The sequence below is a fragment of the Colossoma macropomum genome, unplaced genomic scaffold (genome assembly GCF_904425465.1).
Source record: "Colossoma macropomum unplaced genomic scaffold, Colossoma_macropomum, whole genome shotgun sequence".
Taxonomy (NCBI): domain Eukaryota; kingdom Metazoa; phylum Chordata; class Actinopteri; order Characiformes; family Serrasalmidae; genus Colossoma; species Colossoma macropomum.
In genome coordinates, this window is record NW_023494809.1 from 9771052 (window position 1) to 9798938 (window position 27887).

General features: G+C 37.8%; 1 protein-coding gene across 1 annotated transcript in view; it reads right to left on the bottom strand.

Moving 5' to 3' along the window:
• Window positions 1-27887, bottom strand: part of csmd3a (CUB and Sushi multiple domains 3a) — a 457456-nt gene that overhangs the window by 197106 nt on the left and 232463 nt on the right. Inside the window, exons 27-30 of the mRNA XM_036558514.1 lie at window positions 27440-27631; window positions 16783-16921; window positions 13676-13863; window positions 13029-13223 (exon numbers count right to left, since the gene is read on the bottom strand). Of these exons, the coding sequence (XP_036414407.1) occupies window positions 13029-13223; window positions 13676-13863; window positions 16783-16921; window positions 27440-27631 (714 nt within the window). The remainder of the gene's footprint in view (window positions 1-13028; window positions 13224-13675; window positions 13864-16782; window positions 16922-27439; window positions 27632-27887) is intronic.

The following is a 27887-nucleotide window of genomic DNA, read 5'->3' on the forward strand; positions in this document are numbered from 1 at the left end:
ACGAAAAAACCCAAACATTTCCATTTTCATATATTCGCGCATTCAGCCTACAGCAGTTTAGCCCCGCCCATTTACACTGAAATTATAAGTGTTTCAGCCCAGACTGTCTTTTAAATGAGGAACAAAACAAAGCAGCCCATCATTTACATATATAAGTCTTAAAGGCATAGTAACAAAAACAGGCTGTTTAAATCTAAGGGATAAAGAAAGGTTGGAAAATGGCCATGTAAAAAAGAATTATGACTGTTTGGTCATAATTCAGGGTGGCACAGTGGTGCAGTGGGTAGTGGGTGCTTTCTGTGTGGAGTTGGAATGTTACAACAATCTTAAAATAAGAAACATTAGATAAATCGACTAGATTTTTCGAGTGCCCTACTCAGGAGACCAATAAACGAAAGAAAAAATGCATCTGGGGGCCTCATTTCTGTCTTTTGTCCACAGAATCACTAAATCCATGCAGGAAGGCTGCAGTTTTCTGACACTGAACACTTGGTACTAATGTGTTGCAGATATGTGAAACATTTCACAAGATAAACTGTATTGTCTCTTCCAGCAGTCTCTTAAAAACCTGCCGGAGCTGACTGATGACACCCATGCAAAAAACAGGGCTTCTCCACCTCCAAAATTCCGCTGTAATCCCTGACTTTAACTCACGAATGTGTGAACTTCTGAAGTGTGAGCTAATAGGAAACAGGAGAGCAAGCTGGGGTCTCTTCTTTCTGACTAAACGAACAAAATGCTTCGCAGTCAACATAATGTGATTTTCTGTTTGCTCACAAAAACAACAAAAAAACAAAATTAAACCAGCGAAACCAGCTACTGTCAGCTGTTTACTGAACTATACGTTCCCTTCAAAACACATCAGAACTGGCCATAATTACCTGATTTATAATTCATAAATCAACTAAGGCTGGAACTGTAAAAACATTAACAAGTTGCCATGGCTGCTAATCTGAAAGGCTAATTAATGCTAATCAACTATACATAGCTGAAATCCTGCATTTGCAGCACTGGAAATTTCATCAGCCATAATTTTAAGTGATTTAAAGTCCATGGCTCAAGATGATGACAAGTATGTGATGCACCCCCTTCCTCTCTGAACACACCCTCACTTCGCTAGAAAATTAAATGAAAAACAAGAAAAGAAAACCACAAAAAAGCATGGCAATGAAAAAGTATTAGTTATAAAAAGGTGACACAAAGGATTATTACTAAAAAAGTGTCACAAAGAGAAAAAAAGTATGATAAAACTTTGGTTTTGTTTGCTTTTTTATATGCATAATATGCAATGATTGTTGCCTCGCCTTGACTCCAAGGCCTGACACCATTCAAATTAACAAAATGTGCCATAACAAGGTTGAAAATCATACTCATGGAGTTCTAGACAACTTTTCAGACAGAAATCACAAACTCAGAGACGCCTGCTCCTGACAGACACTTTGAACAACTTTGTGCTGGAGCGATGTTTTACAAAGGCAACATAAGCAGTAAATAAATGAGATGTGACTCTTTATGACAGCTCCTAAAAGCCAGCGCGGCCATTAATCACTCTCGGCCTTTGGCTTGTTTGTGAGGGAATCTGAATTATGGCAAGGCCTGTTAACAGTGTGCGCTCGTATATCAACTGTCTGGACTGGAATTACAGACATGACAGTGTGATTATATCAGTCAATCTGCTCTAAAATAATCACTACAATAGCACTAATATAATTCCCAAACACTACATCATCAGCATCGACTGCGTATACTGATTTCTTGGCTGAGTCTCGTAGCAATGTATTGTAATATAAGGCAGGAGTCAAAGCTGAATGCTGCTGCAGCAGAGCGGTAGGAAGAAGTCGTTAAGGCCTATACAGTAATAGGCTTAGGAATAGCTTCCATCAAATCATATAACCTCACAATATAAATCTCTCTTTGGAGTGGCATTTACAGTTGCAGGCTTGCAGGACACCAGAGAACTGCTTCAGCATTAACCTTATCAGACTGGCCGCCCTGCTGGACTAAATGGATGTGCAATGCTTCTCACTTATTTGAGTGAGAGAGATGCAAAAGTTTGGTCGTATGCAGAAGTTTGGGGATGTTTTGTAACATGTTTTGTTAATATTCTAAACAGAAATGTGAAACGCCTCCTTATAGAGAGCACACTTTAACGCACAATCAATGAATTTAACATATTGGAAAAAATTAAATATGAAATGTGGCTTGTGCAAACGTTATGGTACATTTTACATTTATTGTTTTATTTCTTTCCAGTATGCTGAATTCAGCAAATAAATAGAAATTGTTTTCTAGAAAATGTTTCCTGTAACTTACTTCCACTTAGAAAATCAATAAAACATGTAATTTGACCAGGGATGTTTAAGCTTTTACAAACTGTATTTTTCCATTAAAACTGGCAGAATCTGGCTAGCAACCTTCTGTTTGTCGATGTGGCCCATTTCCCTTCACACCAAATGATTGTGTAGATTTGCAGAAAGAAACAGGGCTACCTAGTGCACTGCTTTTTTGCATATTGGCACCTATTTACCAAAACATTGTGCAAACTGGAGCAAAATTACATCAAAGTGAGGTGATTTAAATGTGACTTATGAATCAGCTTTTGTGCAAAGAAAGAAGAGCTTGTGCATAAGTTTGTAATTAACATGCAGTACAGCCATTAAGTACAAGTTATTCATTTTTTTCTGAGGAGATTAGATATAGGATTCTGTTTGGATTCCTTTGGATAAGAAAAGAGAAACTCAAACTAAAATAAGCGAAAAAATATAAGTTTCCAAAACTTCACAACCATGCAAGACCTGGTAGACCACCAAACTACCGCTATCAGATTAACAGCACTTTAAGCTTTCATCTTTGAGAGAGAGGAGAAAACGAAGCCGCTTCAGATCTGAAAACATCCACAGCCATCCTTCCACTGTGAGGAGAGAACTCAGAGCTATGGGCCTGAAAGGATGTGTAGCTGTCAAGACGCCTCACTGAGAAAAGGAGACAGACAAAAAAGAAGATACTAGTGTTCTTAGAACAATGAACTCACCACTTGACCCAGTGTATGTATGTATGTGTATGTATGTATATGCATATATATATATATATATAGTTGTGCGTAAGGAGGAGGAAAGCTGCAAATGAATTGCCCTTTTTGGAATTAATAAAATACTCTGAACTGAACTGAACTGTCCAGACCTTAACATCACTAAACGTGTTTGGGTTACAACCCACTTCTAAGACTGAACTTTGGAGGTGTGGAAAAAAATCCCTGTAGAATTCTTTGAGAAACTAAGTTTCTTGAAAAAAAAATGGAAGCTGTAATAAAGGCAAAGAGTGAACACACTAAATACTGAAATATCTGATATTATATTATAAGGTTTTGTGTAACTTTCTGTTACATACATATTTAATAAAGTTCTCTGCATTTTCCTGACGCTGAAAAATATTAACTTGTACTTAATGGCCATTTTGACCGGAAATTAATTAAATAAAGGGTGGTCTCTGACTTTTGCACAGTACTGTATATATACATAAAACAAATGTTCATGAATGTTCAGAAGTTTTTTTTTCTTTCTCCCATCAAGTCACAGTTTCAAAGTAGTTAGGTTTTGTTGCAACAAGTGATAATATAGATAAGGTATTGGTATACAGAAGGTTGTTGCTGATGTATTGTTAGGGTGCTTCGGTGTTTTTTGAATAAAAAAACAAGGTTTTTAGTTTGTGGACTAATATCTCTTATGCAGAGCATAAGAGTGCTTATTAAGTACTCATTAGCTCAAGTGCTGAATCAGGGAATATATAATTAAACAACAAAAACTAAACTAAAACATAAAAAGATCAAAGGGTGTGCAACAGCAGAAAGTCTAAATGTTACTCTGAAACACTTCTATATGACTTTATTGCTGATTCCAAAGCTGTATCTATCCATTTAACAGGGTGAGCGAAAAACCCAGCAAAGAAGAGTCACCAGATGATCCAATTCAGGGTATGATGTCATTTCTAATGAACGGTGCATAATACTTCAGCTAATTAACAGTGGCAAAAATATAATAGTCCTTCATTATTATATTAAATCCTCATTCCCTGGTGCTATGAGTGTGTGCCACATCTCTGACTAACACACAGCTGTCGTCTTTCAGAGATAAAGGTAAGCTGGAGGGCATCATCAGGACACAGTGGCTGAGACGATATTTTTTACAGCAGGCACAACCTCGAGGAACATAAAACTTTTATCATTAACTGATATTTTTTTAAAAGTCATTCTAATAATCCATTAGATTTACTTAACATCACATAACGTCTAAATATTTGAAGTAATCTGGCAGACGTTTTCAGACATTGTTAAACACAGTGTTTTTTTACGACTACACTGCAAATATCTATTCTACATTGTTAATGATTTGATAAAGTTATGATGCAAAATAAAACTTCTCCACTGCAGCTGGCCTAATAACATCTATTAAGGCTATTATAACTAGCTGGACTAACTAGGCTAAAGCTTGCTGTAGCCTGTGCGATAACAATGGTCTTACGTGTTTGTTACATGTGACACTACACAAAATGCTGCAGCTGACGTCTTGGCCAAATTCTGTGGTAGACTACCACATCAGTTGTGCTCAAGTGTGCAAAAAAAAACTGTATGTCTGCGAAGAACGAGGTCACACAACGAATAAGCCACCTATGCTATTTTAAGGCAATTTACTCTATTAGAGAACTGAAGGCTGGGCCAGGCTAACGTATGTAATTATAAAACAGTTCCAGTCCTAAAATCTGACTGGTTGAGCTGCGTTCAAAGTCAATCTAAATGCTCCAAATACAAAACCAATGATCCAGCCACATCAACAGAATTCTGCAGTAATGTGGCAAAATACTAAAACCCTGTGCTGTGAATGGACTGTTATGCTGCTTGTGTGGACCACTAAGTGTACTGAACCTTGTTTTATTCTTAACAACTAGGCAAAACAAAGGCAGGATAAGCAGGCTAAACTGCTCCTCCATTGATGTTCAGTGTTATGTTTGAATTGAAGTATTTGATTCACTGTGCAACTTCAATATAAAAAGTAAAGAATTCTACTCAAATGTCTTAGTATCAAGCCTAGTGTGGGAAAACTGTTAGCTTGATGCTAATACGACATAGGAAATCTTATTGAGACGCTAACAGAAGTTAGCACGTGGGTTTGTGTGGGTTTGTCCAGGTCCACATTCCCACAATCGACCCACAAAAACTCAGGCCCTGTGTGAGCTAGCGCGCACCACTATGTGAGTATTTGTGGGTTTGCTCAAGCGGGGATCAGCGGGGCCGCGTTTGCTGGTAGTGACTCTTTTCTTGCTAAAAACTAATGCTAAAGCATCAGCCTCAAGCCTCTGAAGGGACAGCGTATGTAAAGGGGCGTGTTATCTTTTTCATGGCAAAACTGACCAGACAATAAAGAACATATGTTGTGAGGAACCAATATGCCCACTTGCAAGCAGACTAACGTTACTGATCCGAAGGCTCTTCACAACTGTCAGGTCGCTTTAACAAAGGGGGGGATGTAAACAGAGAGTGGCTGTGCGTCTGTACGTTTGCGTGTGTCCTTTATCCCTGTGCAGAGCTCTGCAGATGTCACAGGCACGTTGAGCCTCTCTCACACACATACATATACACGGCTCCATTCATTATTAATCAGGGCTCTGTTGTTGGAGTATTGGCTGCGTAATGAAACATACGCAGTGATTGCAAGGGAGCGGCTGCTCCTCTTTGGGGCGAGGAAGAGGAGCTATCGGCTCCGTAATTGCCATGAGACGAATGATTGCAAAGTTTTTGTGCTCGGCTTTGGCGAGGAATAATTTCACTCTGCTGAGAAAATATAATCATGTATTTATTGCCTTCTGCATATTGGCGTCTCATGCTGAGGCAGCAAGTTGGTCGAGCTTTAATGTGTTACGTGCAACGTTGTGGCAATCTCATTCTTAGAAAAACTTCGGCAAATTCAATTTTTTAAAAATTTCCCTCATTTGGTGTCTGAAGTTTGCATCTTAAGTCTTGCACTGAAGCTATAAAGCTAATGTAGCTAACAAGTAATTGAAGCTTATCCACACCAATTAGCATTGTGCAAACTGCACGGCTAAATCATTATACTTACCCCAAAATACATCAAAGTGATTAAGTAATCTCAAATAGATTTACTAATCTGGACAAATGTGTTTAAAATGTGTTTAATCTGTCTCACCCAGTCCTACATTACTCAACATCATTCCCTCTCTATTCCCACATTACCCAACACCATCCCCACATGCCTTAACACCGTCCCCTTCTCATCCCTGCATTACCCAACACCATCCCCACATGCTTCAACACCATCCTCTACCCATTCCTGCTCCACCCAACATCGTCACCACCCCACCCCTACATTACCAATACCATTCCCAACCCATCACGCATTACCCAACACCATCCCCACATGCTTTAACACCGTCCTCTCCCCATCCTTGCACTACCCAATGCCGTCCCCACCCCAACCCCACATTACTCAACACCGTCCCAACCCCATCCCTGCATTACCCAACACTGTCCCCATCCTACGTCTGCATTACCCAACACTGTCCCTACCCCATCACTGCATTACTCAACACTGGCCCCATCCCACCTCTTTCATTACCACTGTGTTAATACACATTTTGTGCTGCAAAGTTTATCCCCATTCCCATAAAGCTCTCTACCCTGTAGTATTGTTTTTAGTAACATACTTTTGTCTGTTTTTTTATAACAGTATGTCAGTCTCAGAAAACACTTCATACAATCTGTTAGAGATTATTGAAGAACTCTACACAGATACAAATACAAGTGTGTGTTGATTTAGGCATGCAGTTAGCTAATGCTAATTGGTGGGATATGCGATTATATTACCTGTTAGCTACATTAGTCTTGTAGACACAGTGTTAATACTGAAGAAGCAAATTAAAGACACCAAACATGTCTTAGCAGATTAATTACGTGTGCGGTCTGTGGGAAAAATTGTAAAAATGTGCAAATTTGAGTTTATGCTACTGCTTTGACCCCCCCCCCCAACAAGCATCATGAAACCCATATAACTCGTTGATGTGATAAACTGCATAGACAGAAAAACTCTAGAGAGGTAAACTCAGACACTCCTCCTCCCTTCTAACTCTCCATGATTAGTTTGTTTATGTGATTTTGTAACGTGGCTTCTCCAAGTATGCAAGTACATTTGCAATCCATCCTGCTGTTTCATGGTGTTCACACAGCTGCGTACATCAGCTCATTAGAGCTCAACATTCAAGTAGTGCAGATTATTATTGTTGCTTTATCCTGCTGTAATATTGCAGCCAAAGTAATTCCAAAGCATTACACCACATGGGTCGCTAGCTTAGTTTGCACTCCAGAGATCTGCACCTATCGCATAATGCCACAAGCTGGGAAGATGACGTCTAGCACACGCTTCTTCCGAGTCACATGAAGCATAACCACAATGTCAATAAACAACTAAACATGCTTGGAGAAGAACACTAATTGTCAGTGAAGTGTCCTGCAACTCCATCACAGCTGCAAGCGTCTCAACTTAATGAAACAAATTTCATTAAACAGCCAATCAAAATGGCAATAACACATCCTTAGAATATATTGAAGGTGTGTTTAGTAGTTTTTCGATATACAGTTGTATATAAAAGTTTGGGCACTCCGGTTAAATGACGTTTTGTTGATTTCTAAGTGAAAATAAGTGAACATGTCCTCTACAGAGAACATACTGCTGCACATTTTAATGCACAATACTGTTTATTTGCTGAATTTCACATACTGAGGGTCAAAAATATGTGACACAAAAAGTGAAAACAAAATGTGGCCTGTGCAAAAGTTATGGCATATTTTATATTTACATTTTTTCCAGTATGTTTAACTTAATAAATAGAAAATGTGTATTAAAATTTGCAGATTTTTAAGTATTCTTTAGGCTTCTTTTCTATATGTGGATGTGTTAACTTATTTTCACTTAGGAAATCTTCAAAACATATTTAAACTTTCACATTTGACTATATCTACATATATCTAGGTGCATAATCTAGTTTCCACAGTAGTTTTTGCCCTTATGGTAGAGGCCCAGTTTGAACAGTCAGAACATCATGACCCCAGCCACTTAAAATTTATATATATACATACAACAGAGCATATAATATTAATGCATACACCACTTAATTTACACTGCTTTATGTATTATTCTGTGCATTGTTCTTTCTAATGATTTCCAGGCTGTTCCGTGGTCATTTTTTTCCACTTTAAGCAATATTTAGCCCTGCATGTGTCCACGTACAAATATGTGTCTGTGCACTGTGTGTGCACTCTATCCGAATTTCCCCCTGGGGAAGTCTGTATGTGTGCGTGTCTGTGTGTCTAACTGCTTCCGCTGTAAACGCTGGTGTAAATAATTCAGCAGGGGTAAGAGCTGTCCTGAACGCAGCCCATTAAGAGTCAAGTTGTTTTTCTGAGTTTGTGGATCCATTATTCACGCTGGTCAGAGAGGTCAGTTTCCAAAGCGAGCTAAAAGAAAACTCGATTCATTTTAATCTGCCATTCTGTGGCTGAATGAGAAGCACTTTCAACACTTGGAGGCTTAGTTTAGATCCAAAAACACAACTCCGAACGAATATCTCTAGGTGTCACTCCACCTTATATGTCTGTAACCTAGAAACGACAACCAGCCATTTAAAAATATGACGCAAGTGATGCAAGCGAGCGACAACAACAAAACCAAAACACTCCCATTGTAAGCAATGAAGTTGTTTACACCAGACATGAGTAGCAGAGCTCAGTTTTTGACTGATGTGCCGTTTCTATTTTCTACATCATTGCATCACACTGATGTTCCACCTTAAAAATTTCAGGTAAGCCCACCATCCTTCTTCACAACACACTTCACAACACCAATACTGAAATCAAAACTAATCCAGTTTAGGCTAGTTGGCTACTAGATAGTGGGGTACTAATCCTCTAATTGTTATGAAGATGATGCTAGCCTGCTGGAAGTTTTAGTTTGTAGTACCCAGTGGTGGACAGTAACGGAGTAAATGTAATTTATCAGTGTACTTAAATAGTTTTTTTGTGTATCTGTACTTTACTGAAGTATTTCCAGTTTTGGTGACTTTTTTACTTTTACTCCACTACATTTCAGGGTCTAATATCTTACTTTTTACTCCACTACATTATGTGAAATCTGTTGCTCCTTATGGCTTTTAAAGAAGTGCGAAGCAGGCACACCAATTAGGGTACAGCGTGCACAGCATGTTTTGAGTTTGTTTTGACCTGTTGGACATAGCTACACAATGCAAGCGTAGGGTTCAACGACATAAAAGTGCCTATTTCTACATAAATGATGGAAGAAACTCCTGACTCTAACCTAACTGTGTGTAAATAGACCACAATATAGAAATATGTACACATATGCAGTTGTGACAATTTACACAAACACTACTTCATTTTATAGTAAATTTGTTTTTGGCTAGTTCTTGTTTATGAACTAAGAACCACAGGTGCAATATAGTAAAGGAAAACTCATTTGCGAAGCAGAGTTTAAAGCAAGATTTTAATAAATTTAAACTTGTTTAAATTTAAACAAATTTATATTTGAACTAAGTTGCAAATACATTTTAAACTGAAACTTTGTTTGTTCGCAAAAGGTTATTTCATAGCCACTTAGTTCTACCTAATGGAAATGGTTTGCCTTCAGTATTTTGTGCTTTTGATAATTTGAATAGACATCAGCATCACTAATTAATGACATTCTATTAAAATATTGGTGTTACAAGAGTGACACTAGAGTATTTTCACCTAAAATTAGTTGACAAAGCAAGAGTCTTGTTACAAAAATGATAATAGGACATTAGAGCCATAATTAAGCTTTTAGTACTTTTACTTTTGATACTTAAGTATATTTGAAGGCAAATACTTTTGTACTTTTACTCAAGTGGAGGTCTAAAGGGAGAACCTCTACTTTTACTGGAGTAATATTTTACCTTGGATATCTCTACTTTGCTTAAGTACATGGTTTGTGTACTTCGTTCACCACTGGTAGTACCACGTTTTTATTCTGCTGTGAGCTCCTGATATTGCTTTAATATGTGTTACTTGCATATAAACTGTGTAGCTAGTTCCCATAAAAATTAGCTGATACAGTCGTATGCAAAAAGTCTGGTCAAATGACGTTTCATTGATTTTCTAAGTGAAAATAAGTATGCAATGTTCAATGAGCCATGAGTGGGAAATAATAATAATAATAAATATAAAATGTTGACATGCTTTTGCTATCACTGGTGATAACAGCTACATCTAAGGGTTAAACACCTAAAGAAATAGCTAGTAAACTGATGAGTTAAATAAATGTGTTACAGCACATCAGGTAAAATATGCCATAAACAGAGAACAGTATAAATGTCATAGAGAAATAAAAAAAATTACAGGCTGTATTTGTTGATAAAATTATGAGCAAATGATAAAATTTTAAACTTAGAATTGTTTTCCTCCTTATGACGCGCTGTATCGGTATATTTGTATTGCACAAAACATTGTAAATCCATGTAAAACGCACCTCCACAAAATCTTAAAGTTGGCAGATGGTCTATAACATATGGTATTTGGAAATAAAGGTTTTGCGTTTACGGTGGTCGATAGCAGATGAACATTTAGCGCGTACTGCACAGCTAAACGCTGTGTTAAAAAGAGCCATCTGGAGCAGAAGTAGGGGATGAGGTAGAGGAGAGGAGCAGCTGGTATTTGGGTGCGAGCAAAAACTAGGATAAAGTGGACAGAGTCTGTCCAAAAGTTAGAAATCTATTACACAGAGAAAATAGAACACCATGCAGAAAACCAGCACTGAGTCCTTATCTCAATGGTATGTCTTGAGTACCTTAAATTAGGGAACATAACTGTACCATATCCTAATGCAATTATTATTGTACTAACTCCATACATGTTGTCTTAACGCCAGGCTTTTTATTTTATCTTTTTAAGTTCCTAATAGGAACAATAATGAAGAGAATGCAGTGTACCTTTAAAACTCATTTGAGGTACCTAATTGCACCTTAAAGAATATTCTGCATCTGTGGGTACATTTACATTGTTGGTACCTCGGGGCACAAATACGTACCTGTAGAGTAGCCTTCTTTCTAACAGAGTAGTTATTAGGGGTGAAGAAATTCATAAATGTATCATAACTGAACTGCACTGATAATATTTAATAAACACTTGTTTTGCTTAGGCTATTTTCAAATGGAAAAAAGTTTACTGTATGGTTTTCATTTGCTATATTCCTCTACTGAGTAAACAGTTCCTGCAGTCAAACAAGTCCATTTAAATGAATTCAGTGGCTATAATATATTGAAATACAACGCAAGTAATTGCATAATTTAGTGATTCAATCTTTGTTGTTTTGGCTCTATATTCCAGCATAATGGACTTGAAATGAAAAAAACATCTATACTGCATTAACCATTCAGGAATCAGAGCCCTTTTGCACCCTACATCAAGAACTGTAAGTAATTGAGCAATTGTTTCTTGATCAGCTTGATCATTAATTCATGCAAAAGAGCTAACAAAATGCCTAAAGTTGATTCTAGATGTGGCACTTGCAGCTGGAGTGTGCTGCCACTGTACGTTAACATGAAGACCAAAAAAGTGTTTGGGCCAGTAAAGCTGCTGAAAAATCAGAATAAATCAACCAAAAAGGCAAAATGTGTCACAATTGACTGTCTGGTGCATTAAGACTTCAGACATAAGAAATAGCAAACAACCTGGTAGACCACAGCAGTGGACTGAAGAATGTCTTTAAGAAGAAATCTGAGGTTCAACCAAATGCTTCAATCCAACTGAGTACTTAGTTTTTCAGAGCTAGAAAATAAAATGTTAATCATCTTACCTGAACTCTAAATGAACACTAAATGAATGCGACACTGAAAGCAAAAAGCCCCTAAACAAGCAGAAGCAGAAGCTGAAAGTGGCTGCATCTGAGATACGGCAGAGCACAGATTCTAACATATTTGCCCTATACGATGGCAATTTTAGGTTCATTTAGTTGAGTTTCTTATGTGGTTTACCAAATACACAAATATAAAAACCTCAAAGTTCTGTGCTTTAAGCCTATAGTTATTGTTTATATTAAAATCCAACATGTTAGAGGGAGTAGTCTGTGCCAAAACAACACAAACTGTATCAAATTTGATTGCGACGAAACAGGCTGTCTTAAAAAGTTAACAACAATAATGTGCCTTATATTGTGTTAAATTCTTATTTTAAGATTAGCCCAGTTATTACTCAAGTTAAATCATATTGACCATTAAACCTACACGTGTCTTTTGAGTTTTATATGTGATGATGATAATAAAACGGTGGTAAAAATAGTGGTAAATCTGAAAAAATGTTTTCTTTGTGGACTGCTTTGCTCACAACACACCGCATGTATGAATGATGAATGGATTTTACAAAATTTCTTTCAGGCCAAAACTTTCTCAAAACATCAAAACGGTACATCATTTAAACAGTGTCTTAGACATCAGGCAGCGTATTTATAATCATTTCATGTAATAACTTTCTGTGAGTTTTAGCTTTTAGAGGCATTAAACTCTTCAGACTTCTGGTTTCTATTACCACCACTATGAACAATTCTACCTGTAGTTACTCTGGAATGGAAGAACAAAGCATTTCACATCAAACCACTCTGAATGACTTTGTTTACATCTTAGCCATTTAATTATGCAGAAATTTGAAAAAATCAGTACCTAACCCTAGCCTTGTTCCGAAACCCATCTCTGGTTTAGATTTAGGGTTAGGGTTGTTCCAAAACTGGTCCAAAGCCTAACCTTAACCAATAAATTGTTCAGAATCAACTGAGTTAGATTATCGATAGACAGATTATTAACAATGCGAACATCTGCAGATAATCTACAGGGGGTTTTCTAAATAAAGTGAACTCAGTTTGTTCATAGAAATACATCCCACATGCTTTTCAGTTGTAAAGAGGAAAAATGCATTTTGCAGAGTGTATGAGGGTGGTCACCTTGGCAGCTGGGCAGTGCCCTGTTCCACTCGGGCCGGTTGTTTTCACCCATGACGCAGGTGAGGGTGGAGTAGCCCTGCAGCTGGTAGCCTGGCTCGCAGTGGAAGGTCACAGTAGAGCCCAGTTTATAGTCGTTGCCCAGCCGCGTGCCATTCATCACACTGCCTGGGTCAAAGCACGCCTCACGCAGCTTAGCTACAGAGATACAGAGAGAAAATACTCCATGATAAAGCTGCTGCACCAGAAGATAACTGCAAAGTGAAATCACTGCCTGCTAAACCAACCCTTAAAAGTCTAGAGTTATTGCTGTTGTTTTGCTTTACAATTTAAATGTGCTTACATAATTACCCCATTAATTATATAGCTACATAATGAATTACATTCACACTGGATCACATTTGTCTTCGTTTGCTTGTTTTCCTTTTTCATTACAGTTTTCCACGTCTATATTGATCATGCGTTGTTGTTTTGACCTTGTAATGCTTTTTTACCCACAAATTTCTACCACCTGTGCCTTTTTAAACACGTTTCTCAAAAGCCAGTAGGAATTTTGGCTCTAGGTGTGAGCTTTTGTTCCTACACCAGTGCTGTGAGGACAGAGTGTTTGGCTGGCTGCAATGGTGTATTTTCAGCAGCGTCATGCTCACCCTTGTACTCCAGATGGAAGCCGGTGTAGCTGACTGAGCCGTCACTGCGGAAGGCTATGTGCATGACGTTAGAGCTGCTCTCGATTTTCTCTGGCAGCTTGCTGTCCTGAAACGTCCCGATCAGATGGCTGTTGGTATGAGGCCCGTCATAAATGTAGAGGAAATCATAGTTGGGCTCGATGCTGAAGCTGAAATGGAAAACAAGGCCATATTAAATGTGCAGTGAAAAAAATAAAGAGTAAAGATTACACAAAAAAAGCCATTTCCACATGAATAAAACACATCAATACAAATCTGTCTTTCAGGAAATGATTATGTTGCTGTAATATGTTGTATTCATGTGGAAATTATGCACTCATTTGAATTACGTTTTTTTAATAGTTAAAGGAAATCTTCCATAAAAATACAAATTTTCTGATTTGTATTTGTGAAGGCATTTTGCAGACAACCTTCAGGCATTCTGCAGCTACAAAAACAAACTACTTGAATAAATTAGCAGTTTTGTTACTTGGTGATTTTAAAGCAGCAGTGTGAAAGCTTTTATTTGTTGAAAGACAAAGGAAAGAACCAGAAAACTGAGAGTTGTGTCAAAATTCCGGGACTGACACATAAGCTATATAACTGTAGGAAAAAGGTTAACTTTTAAGTCAAGTCAAAGTTTTAACCTACTTTTTAGGCACAATACTGTTTATACCCGGGGAAGTACTTCACTCTTCCAGAGTCTGCTGGCATGTTCTGTTGAGTATAGACTTCAAATACAGAGTGTAGACTTCAACTATAGAGTGTAGACTTCAACTACGGAGTACAGACTTCAACTACACATTCTGACTACAGACTTCAACAACTACAGGCTTAGTCATCAGCTACAGATGACAGACTTCAACTACAGAGTACAGACTTCAACTACAGATGACAAATTTCAACTACAGAATACAGACGTCAACTACAATTGACAAATTTCAACTACAGAATACAGACATCAACTACAAATGACAAATTTCAACTACAGACTACAGACGTCAACTACAAATGATGGATTTCAACTACAGATGATGGGTTTCAACTACAGATTACAGACTTAAACTACAAATTATAGATTTTAACATCAGACTACACACTTCAAATAAAGAGTACAGACTTTGATTACAGAATACAGATTTCAACTACAGAGTTCAGACTTTAACTATAGAGTGTAGACTTCAACTATGGAGTACAGACTTCAACTACAGATTTTGACTAGTCTCTAAGAACTACACACTAGTCATTAACTACAAAATACATACTTCAACTATAGAGTGTAGACTTCAACTACAGATTTTGACTACAGACTTTAAGAACTACAGACTTAGTCATCACCTACAGAGTACAGAACTCAACTATAAAGTACAGACTTCAACTACATATTACAGATTTCAACTATAAAGTACAGACTTAAACTATAGACTACAGATTTTGACTAGTCTCCAAGAACTACACACTAGTCATTAATTACAAAATACATACTTCAACTACAGAGTGTAGATTTCAACTGTAGAGTAGATTTCAACTACAGATTTTGACTACCGACTTCAACAACTACAGAGTACAGAACTCAACTACAGAGTACAGACATCAACTGTAGAGTACGGGCATCAACTACAGATTTCAACTACAGATGAGGGATTTCAACTACAGATGATGGATTTCAACTACAGTCTACTGACTTCAACAACAGAGTACAGACGTCCAGTACAGAGTAGTGACCTCAACTACAGAGTGCAGATTTTGACTACAGAATATAGACTTCCTCTGCAGACTACAAATACACAGTATAGACTTCAACTACAGACTTCAAATAAGGTCTACAGACTTCAGTTACAGAGTACAGAATGTCGGCTAAACTCCTCCACAGATCTCTGAGGTCATGCTTCATTTTGTATTTGGTGTCATGCCCAAATGCGGCAGTTTCCTCTATGGGGAAAATGAAAACACCGTTCATTTTCCCCATAGACAGAAAAAACAGCCCCTGTGGTAAACATAAATATTCCAAACCTTACACTTGAATGTGATTGGCTCTTCTGAATTTTTAGGTCAATAAGTGGTCAAAATATGAAAATTGCTACATATATGCTACAACCAAGCTTACACCACCTACTCAAATTAGCAGCCTATTACAGCCAAAGTCACTTAACTAACACACATGAGAAAAAGACCCAGGACTCATCCAGATGCTAATGAAGAGCTACAAAGTGATGACACGTCCTCAGAGATTTATAGTGACTGCACCAAGGAAGGATGTATCTAATTATTGATTTTTGCATGCAATGCTTCATTAACATTTTGCAAAAGTCAATAAAGAAGCTGGTCCATAACAGCACCTACAACAGAAGAGAAGTAAAAAGGAGGACAGCCTTTTTTTTTTAAAAAGTACCACTGTCAAAAATGTATGAAGTTTTTGTACAGGAGACCAAATGGTATCCCAGTTTTCACACCCAGCACAAAGTGGGGCTATGGGAACTGATATTCAACAAAAGACCAATGAGATGATTTTGGATCACAGAGGCATTTGAAGGGGGCTGCTCTTTGTGCTCATTTCAAGGGAGGAAAAAGGCATAATGGAAGAAACTGCCTAGAGCGGAACCATCAGTGGAAATTGTGGGCGGAGAAACAGTCCCAAATGGCAATAGCAATGTTCTGTGAAAAGGTAGTCAAAAATGCTACATTTCACAACTCGCTTCCAAAAGGAGAGAAAAATCAGCCTTCTCTATTTTACATTTTCTTAAAATCATACATTTAAAATCCCTGACTGAGCCTGCACAATGCAGTATGCTGGATTCATATAAAACACTAAAAATTATATCTTGCTCGCAGTTGATGTTGTAGGCTTTACTTTTCTCAATCACCACATGCAGAGAACACATTTCTAGGTACAAAGTTTTAAATTAATTGAATTCCGTGGCTTCCTCAAAGATCAAAGGGCTGTGAAACTGATAGGCCAGTTTAATTTCCCTTCCAAAACAGATCGAGTTACTTTTGAACACGACAACCATTCTGACCGACCTTTTCTATTCCACTTATTTGTGGACTTTCAATTAGCACCCCAAAAGCACAGAGGAGAGAGATCTTACCTGATAAATGCTAATGAGATGACATAATCAGAGTGGACAGTGATGAACCAATCGCAGTCCTTGCTGTGTGGGTAGGGGTGGGGAAAGTTTGGAGATAAGATGAATCCAGAAGAGCCTGTGATGTTTCCTCCACATGGAGCTGGAAGACACAGATACATGAGATACATGGTGTTTTTAACTTTAATCAGCAATGTTTTTTTTAATTAGACCCCTGCTTTTTTAATTAAAATAGCTGTTAACAAAGTTAAGTTTGCTGTAAAAATAATTAATCATTATTTAGATGGCTGAGTACATAAAAACAACATGCACAGCTTTACTCTCCATAGACTGCATTAGATTGTTGTAAAAACAACAAGTTCTACACATTAGTAATGTAATTTAACATGCAATTTTGTGTCTTGTGTTTTAAAACGTATGACTCGTCAGGAAAACTCTGTAGTAACAGACCCTAAAACAGCAACTTAATCAGTATCTAATTTTTGTTAATGATGGTTAACTGTAATTGTTTGAATTATTCACCATGTTGGGTCGAAATCTCAATTTTTGTTGTTTTTTTATTTTTGTCATAATTATACCTGGTGTTTTTTACATTGTGTTAAAATTTTACCATAATGGACTAACAGAAATGGTCCAAAATTACTTGGAAATGAATCTTGTTCCATTAACTTCCCTTTCTCCTGTAAAGTTAGATACAAAATTTTGTCCCAGCAGCAACTATACGCATTAATAAATTATACCATTTGAATTATTAACCCTGCACTCAGTGATTTATGATTAATCAGTAAGTATTTTGAACTGTAATCTGAACTTGAAGTTTAATCCAATTTTGTTATCAATGACTTATGTAATACTCATAAAAGATCTAACTTGAAATAATAAGCTTTTACTAAGTTGCATAAAATTAATTTATAATAGTTATGAATTATTTGGCTTAACTGTTTTGAATAATTGAGTAGTTATTTACTATCTTGCTACCTTGTGATGCAATAATCTTCCCTTAATGCTTGGTTAATCATTACTAAGTGGTTATTATATATATTTTAAAAACATTGATAATCATTAATTGAACACCACAGTGCCTTTCACAATTACTGGCACCCCTGGAAAACAGGAGCTGTAAAAAAGAAACATTCATTGTGTGCCATTTTGATCTTTCATTCAAAAATCCAAACTTTATTTGGAATACAATAACTGAAGGAGAAAAATCTTAACCTTATCATGAATATTTTTTTCTCAAATTCATGTGTGGCACAATTGTTGGCACCGTTTCATTTCATACTTTGTGTAGCTTACCTTGGCAAAGAGAGCAGCTCTGAGTTTTCTCCTACAATGTTTAATAAGGCAGGAGAACACATGACAAGAGATTTGAGACCATTCCTCCATACAGAACCTCTCCAGACCCTTCAGATTCTGAGGTTCACACTGTGAACTCTCCTCTTCAGCTCACCCCAAAACCCTGATTTTGTGGTAAGTGAACCATTTTTGTGCTGATTTTGAGGCGTGTTTTGGATCAATGTGTTGCTGGAGGATCCAAACTATAGACCACATCCTCTCCCAGCAGAATCCTAACATCTCCAGTTGCTTTAAACTTCTTAATTATTGCCCTGATAGTGGAAATGGAAATCTTGTAGACATTTCCTGATTTTTGCAGCTCAACAACCTTTTGTTGCACATCATTTCTGTATTTTCTGATCTTTCTTATACAAATAGAGATGGAATGTGGCCTGTATGGAACCTCATATTTACACACCAGCGTAACAGGAAGTCACAGTTGACCACTGAAGTGTTCCTGATTGATCAGGTTAAAACATAAAATATGAATTGGAATATACTTCAGTTAGATTTAACTTATGAGAATTTCTGGGGGTGGCAACAGTTGTGGCACACATATTTGAGGAAAAAAATATTTATTTCATGGTAAGATTTAGGTTTTTTCTTTCAATCAATGTATTTGAAATTTATTTCCTGATAAGATTTCAAGACTTCAAGGATAGATTTTTTTTAATCTTTTCAATGAAAAATCAAAAGAATACGCAATGAAGAATGTTTGCCAGAGGGGGCCAATACTTGTGGAGGGTCGCTGTATACAGCTGCGACTCTAAAGATATTTCATTTTACTTATCACACTTACATACACTATATGTAACTATAGCATTTACAGTGATTTAATTATTTGTCTAAACGATTAATAATCCAAATAATACAATTTATTAATGCACAAGTAACAATTACAGTTATTAATCATTAACAAATTATTAGATGAAGTTGCCCTGTTACCGACTCTTAATGCAAGATGTCAAAACTGTCAAAACATTCAAAAGCATTTCACTTTATCAAAGTAGCTTTTAATAGAAATTCCGCACTAAAAAGTACATTCAATATTTCATCAGCTGAATCCATTAATACCCTATCTAGACTAACATTCTCCATAGACTGCACTGCTTTGTAGAAGTGCAACATTTTTGGAAATTAATACTGTAATTTAACACTTGTTACTGCACTGTGGTTAAATCCTCAACATGTATGAACTCTTTTTTATGTTAGCAAACTAAGACACCTCTATTTGATCTCTGACTCACATCAGACGACCATCTGCCAGCCACCAACACCCTCGCCAATATCAATTAAACTGCTACTTAACAAGCCTGCTGATTTACTGTCAGTTATATGTGGATAGTGGCATCGCTGCCAGATCTGTGGGTGCTTTGGAGCTTGAGAACAAAAAATTTCCTACAGCCTACATATAAGACCAATATTTAAACAAATTTACATTAAACACATATTGTAAAGCATATTGTGAGATGTGCTGAGGCTCAGCTCTCAAGCTTTGGTAAGGGTGACATCTTGGGCCTGAAGCACATTCAACTTAAGCTGCTTCCACACCTACCTTGTTTGGTGCGGACCAATCAAACTTGGGTGGATTTTACCAAACAAACTATACATGAAAACAGCCTAAGTCCAGATTCTTGAGTTTAAAATTAAATTGAGAACTTTCTCTGTTACAGCTTTTACTCAAGCTATGATCCTTTCACGTGCGTGTGCACATGAAAGCATGTCATTTATGATGAACAGCCAGTTGTAGGAAACATGCAAAGGAGCTGAGCGGCTTATTTTTAAGGCAAAAGAAATATGTAAATATGTGGAAATAAAGCATTTCTAATGGTAAAAAGCAATACTGTCATCACTGCCACCATGTTAGCACTTACCGGAAGAATAATTGCTATGTTGTATGATTTGTTTTCAGTTTGCTAAAAAGTGACTTTTTTCATGTGATTGATGCTTCAAACATCACATTTGAAAGAAAAGACCAGAAGGGCCGACCTCCCTCAGAAGGCGGTCCCTGATTGTTTAGAAGTTCAGCCCTGATTGGTCTAAGAGCTGTTTATGATCTAAAATCCAGCTGTGGAGGTGGAAGGTGTGCAGCACAAGTTGCCACGGTGAAAAGTGATCCATGGTGAGACAGATAATCTAAGTGCGATGGAACTAAGCTTAAAGTTACTTGGCTCCGAATCCTGCATTACCCCTATTCAGATGTACTGACATTACCTATTATGTCCGGCATAATTATCATTTATAGGTACTTTCTATTGAGAAGTGGCTGCCCCAAAACCTTAAGGGCCACGATAACTATGCATAACTACACATATGCGTGTGCCAGATGTCCGCCTTGAACAGCCTGAACTCGTCTGAAGCGCTGGTGGTGCATTTCCTCCAAAATTAACGCGACACATCCGCAAGATGCAAGGCCAGCAGAAATGATAGAGGACCTTAGGGTGTTGGAGCAGCCACCTCTCAATAGAAAGTGTACTGCAATACAATTAGTGACATCAAAAAAGCACAGTGAACAAACCGTAAACAACGGCAACCATGGCGGAAACTCTTAAAGAGAGGTTGACAGAGCTTGGCTGCAGCGACCCTCGTTTATGTGACACTTCTATGCTGCTTCACAGTGATAAATATGCTTGCCTGAACGATTGGCGTGCAATTGCTAAAACACTACAAGTACACATTGAAACTTACAAACATAAAAGGAAACTGCAGTGTAGTTATAGATGCACTGCAGCAGCTGCAGTGGCGATCGGGGAAGTGTGTGTGAGTGTACATGTAATTTAAAGGAAAGTATATCGCAAGTATACTCTATCCCCTAAATTTAAACCTGTAAAAAATGTCTTAGATTCTTTGGTGGTTTTTTTTCAATTTTTTTTTATTTTTTAAAGACCTTCTTGATTTATTTTAAAATGAACCTGAAAGATTTAGATTTATCATGAGTTTAATTTTTAAACTGAAAAAACTTTCTTCAAAAAAATGCTGTCCCACACTCTCATGTCACTTCCGAAACGCAGTTTTAGTCCATAGGTGGAGCCTTATTTCAGCCACACCCTTGTATTTTAAAACAGGAAGTGAGACTGCATCCCTGTCCCTCATGGCCACATGGTGAGCAGTTAGATCCTAAGTAAATGTGCCCCCAAGTCATTACTGTCATTAATAAAACATTTGGTAAAGTGACAAAATGGAATGTTTAATTACTTGTTTTAATAAAATAAACACAAGGGGTGCTGGAGTGGGGTTACATGGTGGGGTGCTGGAGCCTATTCAGCTGTCATTGGGCGGAAGGCAGGATACACACTTGACAGTTGGTATAGGGTTAATTAAAAAAAAAAATAGTCTAAAGTCCAAGTCAGTTAAATAATCAAAATGTGTTTTAAACTGACTTTGAACCAATCTGGAAGAAAGATCTATATAAAGGCCCTGCACAGTTGTTTTTTTTTAATCTGTGAAAAATAAATATTTCTGAAAATAATTCCATGTATTTCATTTACTTTCAATTTTTCTCCCCAAAAATAACATCAAAAAGTGTTTAATATTTTCTTTTTTCTCTGTCGCTTTTTATCATTCTACTGTGTGGGCGTGGACCCCAGTGGGTTGATTGACAGCCCCAGGCAGACTGTAATTGCTCCATCATTGAAGGTGGAATGGGAAAATCTGAACAAGAAGCTGGTGACATCTTGTTAACATTACAGTTGAAATGCATCTTGTTAACATTACAGTTGAAATGCAAAACCTCTGATTAGCCGACTAACAAACAGAAGTCTGACCGTAAACAGCACGAGAAGCTGCTAGAAGGCAGCGATTTTCAGGTTCAGGGCCAGGTTTTTGTTGAGAATCTCCCTCTTCAAGTTCAGACAAGTAAGCCCACGTTGATGTGATCTGATTTCCAGCCTGTGCCACGCTGAGGTGCCCACACCTTAGATTTCTGTTTGGTAGCCAGACAAACAAAGGTTTCACATTTCAACTATACAGTTAACACGAAGCTGAAGTCAGCTTCCAACTCACCAGCTTCTTGTTCAAATTTTTGTGTTCCGCCTTACATGGTGCAGCGTGCATTCTAATAACTGCTGCAACATTAAAGGTGGAACGGGGAAAATTCAAACAAGAAGCTGGTGAATAGAAAGCCATCTTCAGCCTCATATTGTTATTGTGTAAATATGTAATGCCAAAATGATCTGAATATGAGCTGGATGAACATTATACTGGCATGCTATCTCCCTTCTTCATGGCGTGCAGGTGCCCTATAGACAACGTGAGAAAGGCTTTCAGGGCTCTTGGTCAATGGCAGATTCCACGCAGTAATTAAACAGAAGCTAATCAGATTCTCTGGTTAAACTAAATTACAGGACGCCACAGTTCATATTTTAAGAATGTATTTAGAGTGATATCATCTGTGTATGTCTTAAATATTGATCACTTTTACATTCATTTATCTGGAGAATTAGATTAGCCACTTTATTATAACTGTGTGGTTTCCGCTGTTGACCAAGACTCTGCTGTTAGCTAACACTAGCTAGCTTTTACCTGGCTGGTTAACCAGTTCTAGCTAACAGACTTTAACTGTGCACAGCAGGAGCTAAACGTGGGAAAGTCAATTACTAATAGCAATTTCAAAAATGTCAGTGTATCATACTAACATTCTAAAAATACCGTAAATGTGTAGTTGTCTTGCACCATAGATGCTATATTTGTGACGGGAAGCTAAATTAGCTAGATAACAAAATTAGCAAACGCTACCCTGCACATTTTGCTACATTCTCATTGATATCTACATTACTGAATAAAGTGTCAAATGAAAACAATGACTGTTATTTAAAAATAAAGATTTACCCTCTTATCATCTACACGGCCTCCAGCAAGTGCCGAGAAAGCTGTTCAGCTGGCAAATCTGGAGCTGTACTGAGCCCAATTTTCAAATGAGTAGGCAAAAAATGTTGCTACAAACTCTTGTGCTGGGTGTCACTTCAACTCCCGATTGAAAACTGAGCCATGTTGATTTGGTCTGGTTATTTAGAATAGAATGTAGACAGTTCTCCTTCTTGCATACAATAACTGAGCATTTGTAAATGAGCGCTGACCCGAAGTAGCTATAAGGAGAGCAATGTGGAGCGTGTGCAGCGTGGGAGGGTCAGCTGATTTCACAGTTCATGAATATGTAATATAAGGTAGCGTATGATTCACTACAGTCAGTTACTGTTATCTGTGATGTCACCCCAAATAAAGTGTAATTCCTAAATGGTAGTTAGGGGGCAGTATACTAAAACAGTAAAAATGTAAAGGTCATATATGCATTTGTGTCCAATAAATGTTGGACTGAAGCAAAAGTACAAAGATAATCACATACTTCCTAAAAAATATAACATTTTATTTAAAATGCTGTGCTGGGCCTTTAAAGGCACAGTAACAACACAGCCAGTTTAACTGTAAAGGAATAATTAGATGTTGGAAAATGATCATATAAAAAGGAATTCCGACTGTTTTTGGTGCCACATAAACTTTATAAGTGGGATATTTAAAATGTTGTAGGGATGTCATGTTACATAGATACTATGCTATTATGAACACCTGTGATTAACTGGTGCCTCTGCATGGCAGCAGAACTCTATGGGTCATTTTTCCCAGACAGGAATTAAGTCTAGTCCAACACTACAGACTAATTCCAACAGAGCATCACTATTTACACTGTGACTTAGCCAAAGCCCAAGCTTAATCTGGGTCCAGGAAACCAATTAAGCAAGGCAGACAGTGTAACAAAGACAAGCAGTCCTGCCAACTGAACTGAGACCTGCAGTAAACTTTTACTATTATTAATGAATGAGATGTTTGAACAGTGCAAAGTATTCATGACGTGGAAATATCTCCAAGAATATGGCACTTGCATTGGAATTTCAGCGGAATCCATTTGTCACCCGTAGTGCTGTGCATTTTCACAACATCAACACCTACTTGCACGCAAAGAAAGCATATGTCAAATCAAGTCAGCCAAAAAAACGCTGCCTTGTTTTGGCAGCACCGCGCAAACGACAAACTTCATCATCTTCACATCATTTAGTCTTGCATTACTAGTACACACTATGAATTTGGAAACAGAAGCTGGGAGCACTTTGATGACAGCTGTCAGACAAAATAGTTCTCCAAAACTGCAGGTGCTTGCAGAATACCCGCAATTTCCTGGTGACATTTATCATGGGACAACTCCTCAGCAAGTAGACTGAACAAGTGCCCCAGTACGCCAGCGTCTGAGTGCTGACCGGGCGCTCGATCAGATATTTCTGTCAGTGAGATTTATTATTACGGGCCTTTTTATAAGTTCTGAAAGAGTGAAAACTCGTTTCCGGACGCTTTTTAAGGCATTCTGCGGGCCCTGACAGGTGTGAAATGAGGCGCCCCCGATATTCCCCAAGTCTCAGGTGAAAGTTTCTGCAAATTGAAAATATCGCACCGATAGGGATGCCGATCTAGGCATATTTTAATGGAGCCGTATCAAGTGCATTAAGTCCAATCCAGTTCCAATGCTTAGTTAATGCCGTTTTGGGCCACTGCGCTCTATTTACGCCACTGCAGAGGTGGCATAACAGATATTATATGCAACTTAAATCAGTGAAGCATGCTTTCAAAAGTTAATAAGTGGTTTGCAGTGTGGAACTTTGTGGAAAACAATATTTAAGCCCAACAGCCACTGTTAAAGGGACAGTCCAAGCAAAATGAAAAATGTAGCCATCTACATCTGCTGTAAACATGCTTATTTGCATTCTACATCAGGGCTACAGTAGTCTCTAGTGAGATTTTACACTTAAAAGACTAGGAAAACTGTCTTCTGATGTATCTTCAAGGTGGGAGTACCTTCTGAAAAACTACATCTGCTTTGGGGTGGATTTTTGGATGCTGCTTTAAAGCATTTTTTGTAGCTGGCTACCTAGATACGTTACCTCAGTTTGGCTCCTTTTCTCTGACTGAAAGGGTAAAAAAACTTTATTTTGTGCTGAATAAAGACAGAATCGCTGTTTTCCCTGACAACAGAGGTAAGAGTTATATTCATGTTAGCTTTTTTGTACTTATTTGCCTCTAGATCAGTGACTAGGCACGTTAGGGATTACCAGAGGTTGTATGATATATTGCATAAAGGATGCTGGATACTGTACTGAGAGAACACTGATAAAACCTGAAATCATTAGAAAATAGTAAATTTTGTCAGCTGAGGAATATAATGCACTACAGTATACTGCATACAACACAACACAACAAATAACATATTAAACTCTAGTTTTACACCTCTAATATCTGCAATGCCAGTGTTTGGACTGCATGGTTATTATATATTTGGCACTAACAGTGTGTTCAAAGCTAAAAAAAAGAGGAGCAACTTAAAAAAGTAGTGAATTCACACCACCATAAAATGGTCATCTTACATATGTAGTTCAAAAAACACAAATGTATCAGTTGTTCAGAATGTATCACACTTGTGCAAACCAAGAGTGGACTCTAACTCAAGTATATTCCCACTCATATTTTATTTTTTCAAGTTTACCTGAGTGACTAAGAACACTTAAGTAGTCAGCCATGCCTTCCTATTTCACTAGAGAATATACATGAGATGAATCACAAGCCAAATTCACTTGGTCATCCATCGTTATCAGAAAGACCAGTGAAAACAGCAATGATGTACAACAAAAGGTTGTTGAGCTGCACAAATCAGGAAGAAAAGCCTTTGCTGTCAAGGACCGATAAACTCAAGCTCCCACAGTTTGCCAAACGTTACTGGAACCCTCAGCAGGACTGCGTTGTCTGGTCAGAGAGGACCAAAATAAAGGTTTTTGGCAACAAACACCAGAGGTGGGTTTGGCATGGACACAAAGCCATACAGAAAATCACCTCATCTCCACTGTGTGGTGGTGGATCTGTGATATTGTCGGGCTGTTTTTCTTCTAAAGACCCTAAACAAATTTTTCAGACACATGGTATCACAGACTTCATCAAGTACGAGCAGAAATAAAATCAAAACCTGACCTCCTCAGCCAGAGAGCTTTTCAGCAACAGTGATCCAAAGCACACCTCAAAATCAACACAAAAGTAGTTCACTGACCACAGAATTAAGGTTTTGCCTTTGCCCTTGACCTAAAACCCAGAAAACCTGTGGGATAAGCTGAAGAGCAGAGTCCACTCACTCACTGTGGGCTCTCTATCCTCATTAAGTATAATAGGAGAAGAGCTGTTATCTTATCTTATCTAAGTATTAAGTGTGTGTATATATATATATATATATATATATATACACACACACACATATATATATATATATATATATATATATATATCTATATATACACACACACACACACACACACTCTACACTACACTGTATACATATATATATATACATATATATATATATATATATATATATACACACACACACATATATATACCACATGTAGCCCTACTTTAATTTGTCTCTCTTTACTTTTATTCTTCCTCCCTACTTTAATTACCCTGAACAGATTTTGATATAGAAACAGGATTCACTTGTATTGTTAGCAGTAGTTAGAAGTTAGAAGTCCAATGAGGTCCACGAGGCCAGCAGCCAAACGCATTACGTAATCTTTACCTAGACTAAACCATTTCAGGAAGTTGTTTGAAAGAACTGACAAACTTGTAAAAAATGCATTTTAACGTTAAGTTTGGACAGAAATTTATTTTATAGTCATTTTGTTTAACAGCAATCTAATGCCAGCTGTCATTCTTGGTAAAAATAGATATGACTGCAGTCTAACACATGACCATTTATGTAAATGTTCTGCTTCCACAGCAACAAATTAACTGTAACTGTAATATCACAGTAAACAATGTACACATTGGATTTGGATACAATTTCTGAAGCTTCGCTCCTTGATGGTTGGGTATTTGACATTGTCACTATGGTAACATAGCAGGCAGAATAATCAGGAATATACACATACTAAAGACTTAACCTATGCACAGATAATCCTTACAAAAAAAAAATCCTGTGTATAGGATTACAACTGCTGTGTTACCTTAGCGACAATGTTAGTTAACATAAAGACAATGTAATTACTGCAAATAGATAATTAATTTGTTCAAATTTACATGATAATTAGGCTTTCTTTGTCATCGATGGTCAGATGACAGCTCTCACTGTCACTACCTTACTTAACACTATAGCTAATATAACGTAGCAGGCACAGTCATTTGGAAAGTTGACCTTTATTCAGTCCTCGGGTCCTTTAGGACTGTAAACGGTGGGTTGGACTCAGGAACAGAATGCTCTCAGGCTAAATTTCAGGCTTCAATAGCTCTAATCCTAACTCACCGATGCAGGTAGGTGGGCTGGGCTGCCAGTAGTATCTGTTTTCCACCTGGATGCAGGTGATACGCGGCTCCCCCTGTAATTCATAGCCAGGGTCGCACACAAAGGTCACCGAGTCGCCCGGCTCTTTCCCCTCGCCGCTCCGCGTGCCGTTCATGGGCGTGCCTGGGTCCCTGCAGGCCGTCGCCACAGAGCCTGTGAAAACAACGACAACAGCCGCCGGCTGAGTGGGTTTGATGCTTTACTCGCCGCCTCGGCAGGAGATGACATTACCGCAGGCGCCGAGCCAGAACCGTCCACCCAGCCCTGCGGAGCGTTTCAGCAGGTGCCTTCACACTCCCCCAACCCCTCCACACACATAATCTATCTAAACAGTGGAGAGTTTCCAGTCACTGGATCCTGGCAGCGTTTTCAGCCCGTTCGGATTAAGATCATTTAGCGGAAAATGAAT